Below are 6,020 nucleotides of genomic sequence, written 5' to 3'. Positions count from 1 at the left end.
CCCCAATAAGTCAATAACCTTGGCGTTACATTTTCCCAACGTTTTATTTGCGCATTTTTATGACTGTAACCAGTAACACGTAAGCCTTTTTTCACCAAGTGGTATATCTCTACGTGATGTTATTTCCTGTCAAATATTTTATTTAAAATTAATTATATTTTAAAACTAAAAAAAATCGAAAATTTTCCGGATGAATTTAAAATTTGTCAATTATTGCAAAATAAAAATAATGTGATTATAAAAGAAGAAAAAAAAGAGAAAATAATATTTATTGAAGGTTGTTGGTAATACACTGTTCAATATGTTACGTTTGGGAGAATGTGAGATAGGAGATGATGATAAGCCGCTTACAAAACAGAAAATATTACAAGTGAAAATATTGAGTAATCCATTTAATGATATTATTCCACGAGAAAAGAAGAAAGATAAAAAGAAGAAGGAGAAAATTCGGGACAAAAAGGATGCTAAAAAGTGAATGTTTTGCAAATAAACTTTTCATGAAAGTAGAACTTTTTCTTAAGCCAAATATTTTACGAACACGGTAGTATAGTTTCAATAATTGACAATAATGACGGGGGTAATAAGTAGGGAAAAGGAAGTTAATAAATAGAACGAATTTAATAGTTTTAATGAAGAAATCGGTTTGAAACTACAAAATATTGGATTAATTCTTTCGCTGCATAGATTCCGGATCGATCAACCTCTTAGTTATCAATAAATTTGAACGAAAAAGTGCTCTCTGGGAATGGAGTGATACTTAAGTTTTAGCAGATATGATTTAAAAAAAACTGTTAACAACGAAGGACATTTCAAGTGAAAAAAAAATTTGACTTCTAACTTTCAGTAAATCCCTTCATGTTTAAGATAAATACGCCGGGATAAGACGCAAAGCAAAAATGAACTTTTACAGTTGCATATAGATAATTTTTCAGATATAGTCGTCAATAGATTAAATAATTGGGATTGTAGATTTTTTTTATTTCACTTTTTTTTTTCATTTTTTGGTATGAATATTTGAAATTTGGATTTTTCCAACTTGAATTTGTTCTTCATTTTTCCCCTTTTGATCTTCATAAGCTAAATCATAATTAACTGATTTTTCAGGAACCTTACACTTCTTTCGTTTGGCGATGAAGCCGAAGAAGACGAAATAGAGCTTCAGGAAGCGAATGAGGTTTGCTTATTTAGTCGTATTTCTAAATATTAATTTATAAATTTATTTAAAACAAGGAGCAGAACTAAAACAAGATTTGAACTGATTTTTTTTGTCTGTTAGGCGGTATAGCATGTAAGTTTTTAGAATTTAGCTGAATATTGATTAATGATAAAATAACTGCTGAACTGATGCAGCGAATGGCTTTGTATTATGCTTTACTGTGTAACGAATTTGTATTCCCTTACTATCTCGTTGATCATAATTTGGTTTAAATCCAGAGTAGTATGACCGAAAAATTATGACCCGCTACGTTTAGTGAGTCATAACGAAAGTTGTCGTGTGATGTCGGTGGTAGTACTACTCCACCTTGCATTTTTCTTTACCTTCTTATATTCCTTCCCTTTCTCTCATTCATCCATTTACTTTCTGCTTATCCTATTAAAAAAAATGCTTCTATAACTCCTGACATTTTGGTTCAGGATCTTCCTCCTCGGGTTTCAACATCCCAGTCTAAGCCGGTAGGCTTAATTGATTATATTAACTGATATTGTTATTATAAGTCGAAGGAAATAAATTTATTAAATAATATTAGAGGTACTACAGCAAGTTTTAAAATTGGAATGCACAAAAACTTTTAAGTTTGCTAGGAGAAAAGAAGGAAAGTGATAATTATGCGTAATAAAGTTGATCAAACAGATCAAATAAACAAAACAAAATCTTGAGAGAGGTGAACACACGTCTTGTCACTTGTTTTAGCCTTGCTTTTATTTAAAGTTATTTGTTATAATAGAACAATATCTTTATATTCATAACTTGTGTCATTCCTTGAATGTCGCAAATTTTATTTGCTGAATGTTTATAATATTTTTTTCCAGAAATTTAAATGTAAAAGTAAAAGTGCACATGATATATTAACTGATGAAACGCTTAGTAAAGAGTTGGCTGTTCCGATGGAAGAACTTATCGAACCGATCGAACCATCAAGTGTACGTCTAATATTGTTTTTCATTTCTGGTGTTATTTTTTATCTTCACTAAATAGGAATACAAATGGCAATTGTATATGTTTTTTTTTTTCTATTCAGTCATCGAATATCGAAGATACCGGGGAAAGAGAAGCACGAATGGAACGAATTAAGGAAAAATTGAGAAAGCGTAAGCGTAAAGCTAGCGATAGTGATCGAAATGATGAGGAAGATGAAGATTTCGAGGCAATGATTAAGCAAGAGATGAGTGACCGCCAAAAGCAGGAACTGTAAGTTAGATTTTTCCCATAGTATTGAAAATATTTTCGGTTTCATATCAACTGATAGGGAAGAAGACGTATGTTCTGTGTAATTCGTTAATTTCTTGCATTAACATTAGCTATTTCAGTGAGAAAATTACTGCGGAAGTAAAATTAGTGCAGAAAGATTTGAAAGCAATGCTGAAACCGAAGAAAGAAGAAGAAGAAATAGAAGGTTTTCATAAACATGTTATTTTCATGGGATATATTTGGTTCATTTGAATTCACTCGATATTTTACACTACGGGCGTTAAGTAACCATTTTTTTTATTGTTTGACTTTACTGTTTGAATTTCAAGTAAAAGTCGGTGAATTAGTCAGTTTTAGTGCTTGTGTGAAACGGATTTCGAATTTAGACTATGGTAAAAAGGATAATGGAAATTTTGGTTTCAGTAAGGTTTTAATCGCTAAAGTCGCTTTTTTTTAGAAGAAAAACTGCTAACAGAGGCAACAAAGAGACACCTCGAAATGAAACAAATGTTCAGGGAAAGTGCAAAAGTTAAGCTGAAATCTAAAGATCCACGACGACAAGATGAGGTAAGTTCATCTAGAATTTCTCGGCATTTCGGGATTATTTAAACATAAGAATCGGGATTTCATTTACAGTGTTATTTTCAGACTATGTCTATGCTTGAAAAAATTTTGGCAGAACACGAGGGTATGAAGTCATTCAATCCTGTAAGAGAGCGAAATCCGGAGAAAGAAAAGAAAAAAGAGGAAGAGCATGAAGTATCAGCTGGGAAGCTTAATTATGATAATGAAGAAGATTTAGATACCGCAGAAATGTAAGTTCGTAATATGTCGTAACCGTTAAATGAGTCATAACCGTTCCCGAAATTACAAACATATCTGAGAAATCTTCTCATTACTTAATGATTATATTCATTGGTCAAGGTTTAGATGAATAAAAGATAACTTCAACTAACGAAGTCTTGCTAATTAAGAATTTCAAGTCTCTTTCCAGTTAACGTCTGTCAGCCATCCCTTCTGACTATAAATTTTGTTTCAGCTTGGCGCATAAGTTTGTAGCACCCGAAGAGGATGGCAAAGTAAGCAAAGCGAAGGATGCAAATTTGCGAGAAGAAAGTGAAGATTGGTACGATATTACGGATCCGCGGAATAAAATAAATCAACGGAGAAGAGGAGTCGTATAGTTTTATTTTGATATGAGTGATGATCTTGTAAATATATGGATTCCTATATGGATTCCTTGATTCAGTTGTTTGCTTTTATGTAACTAATGAATGATAAATTATAATAGAAAACATTTGTAAAGTCGAAAAATAACACTGAATCCGCCTTAATGCTTTTTATTTTGAGCATTTGTTTCAGTTATATTGAATAATGGAACACTAATCGGTAAATATAACAACGAAATTCCATGAGTTCATGAAGCGAACATTTGTGTATACTCAATAAATTTATCTTTTATCCCATTATTATTAAAATTATTAGAAATCAAAAAATTGCAAATATTTTAAATAAGTATGAAATGTCAAAGTAATGTAAATGAAACACATACAAAAATATTCGATTAAAAGAGAAGGTTGTTGATATACATGAAAATGTGTACAAAATGGATAAAATGAAAATATCTTTGTATAAATATGATTCGTAGAAAATTGACGCAAAAGAAATTTCAAATTAAAATATCGAATCACAGCAAAACACATTTATGTAAAAATCGAACTATATGATTTAAAAATTTCGTTTTACTTCCAGGAATAAAAATATTTCATAAAAAAAAAAAAAACGCATATACAATGGTCGATCAATTTAATGATTTTAAACTAAGAATTGTGGAGTTGTTTCCAAAAGAAAAAAAACTCTAATGGAATTGGTAAGTGTTGGTAATTTTAATCCATCAATTAAACAGTGACAGGTAAGTTTCTTATTTCTGTCGCAAAAAAATTAACCAATGAAATTTCTATTTATAGTTTATCATCCATCTTTTTATCGGAACATTTCTTATAAGGAAAGAAAAATTTATGAATGTTCATTTTATTTCATTAATTTCATATTTTATAGCAACAAATTTTGCCTTCCTTCTTTAAATCAATTAAAAATTTATTTTCTCTTTTTCATACTAGTTTATGAATTTCAGTTATTAATTTGTTTTTTTTTCTCCCTCCGTTATTTTATTCTCATTTTTTTTCTTTATTTTCATTTCCAAAATAAGAAATCATCTATAGATTTGTTTGTTTTTAACAATGATTACTCTTAATGATAATAATAATAATAATAATAATAATAGTAATAATGATAATAATACATATGATGATAAAATGTGATAGAAAAATACGGACTAGAATATAATTAAAATTTTGATAGAAAATTAAAAAAAAAAGATGAAACAAAATAAATGAAAAACATATAATTTGGTTTTTAATTAATAAATAACACATTAGATAGGAATATTGTATTAATAAGTGTATAAACTATTCATCTGATCTAAAATGATTCGTTTAGTTTTCTCTTTTAATCTTTTTTGATTTTAATTTTAAACTCAATTAAAAGCTAGAAGAAATCAATTGATATGGGCAAATATTTATCCCATGTATTATTAATTAGTTAATAATTAAACTTCATTTATAAAAGATAACATTAAAGGAAAGTGTTGCATAAGATAAATTTGATAATAAAAAAAAAAGGAAAAGTATTACATTCGTACATTAATAAGATATTTACAGCAATGTGTTAATAATTGTTTGCCACCATTTGATATTGTCGATGAATTTTCCCTTAAATAAATAATTAATCAGTAATTAATGCAAATTAAGTATTTAATGAATTGAATTGATAGCATGAAAAAACTAACATGAATGTAAAATGCAAAATAACTAAATCGAAATAAGTAATATTGCTGAGAAGTAAAAATGGAAATATAATATAAGAATAGCCTCCGGCATCAATTAGTCTCCGTTAACCGGAAAACGGAAAATTATGGAATGGAATCGATGTATCAATAAAACTGAATAACAAAATGTCAGGTAAATGAAAATGAAAGTAATGGTTTTCCAAATCAAAATTCCAATCAAGTACCGTTTGAAGATTGATATAAATAAAATTTTGGTATTTAATCAGATGAAACATACAGATTTTGTCTTTTACCTTGTATAAATATCAAGACCGTACTGTCCATCTTCATAAAAGTCAATCTGAATCCTAACGATGTCACCACGGATGAATGTATGACAATGACCTTGCAGGTTACGATCGTCCACTCGATTCTTATGCAATGATGCCACAAATTCTGCCAACGGTTTCATCATTCTGAATAATGATATTATTATTAAAATTATTATTAGATAAAAACAACCACAAATAATAATAATTAATAATGATAATAATTAATAATTAATAATAATAATAATAATAATAATAATAATAATAATAATAATAATAATAATAATAATAATAATAATAATAATAATAATAATAATAATAATAATAATAATAATAATAATAATAATAATAATAATAATAATAATAATAATAATAATAATAATAATAATAATAATAATAATAATAATAATAATAATAATAATAATAATAATAATAATAATAATAATAATAATAA

The 6,020-nt window shown here is 27.6% G+C and overlaps 2 protein-coding genes across 2 annotated transcripts in view; one reads left to right on the top strand and one right to left on the bottom strand.

The window, feature by feature from the left end:
* Positions 1-301: 301 nt before the first annotated feature.
* Positions 302-3,613, top strand: LOAG_11869 (hypothetical protein; the record flags this gene model as incomplete). The annotated part of the gene is made up of 8 exons (XM_003147386.2): positions 302-471; positions 1,105-1,174; positions 2,032-2,142; positions 2,241-2,410; positions 2,530-2,615; positions 2,868-2,977; positions 3,059-3,225; positions 3,450-3,613. The coding sequence occupies 8 exons, from the start codon at positions 302-304 to the stop codon at positions 3,592-3,594; spliced, it is 1,029 nt and encodes a 342-aa protein (XP_003147434.1). The 3' UTR covers positions 3,595-3,613.
* A 1,486-nt stretch (positions 3,614-5,099) lies between these two features.
* Positions 5,100-6,020, bottom strand: part of LOAG_18654 (lim and transglutaminase domain-containing protein) — a gene marked incomplete at both ends in the record, with an annotated part of 11,434 nt that continues 10,513 nt past the window's right edge. Inside the window, 2 exons of the mRNA XM_020451318.1 lie at positions 5,100-5,181; positions 5,552-5,713. Of these exons, the coding sequence (XP_020304904.1) occupies positions 5,100-5,181; positions 5,552-5,713 (244 nt within the window). The remainder of the gene's footprint in view (positions 5,182-5,551; positions 5,714-6,020) is intronic.

The sequence above is a fragment of the Loa loa genome, assembly GCF_000183805.2.
Source record: "Loa loa unplaced genomic scaffold supercont3.426, whole genome shotgun sequence".
In the NCBI taxonomy this organism is placed as follows: Eukaryota; Metazoa; Nematoda; class Chromadorea; order Rhabditida; family Onchocercidae; genus Loa; species Loa loa.
This window is presented reverse-complemented; position numbering and strand designations above follow the sequence as displayed.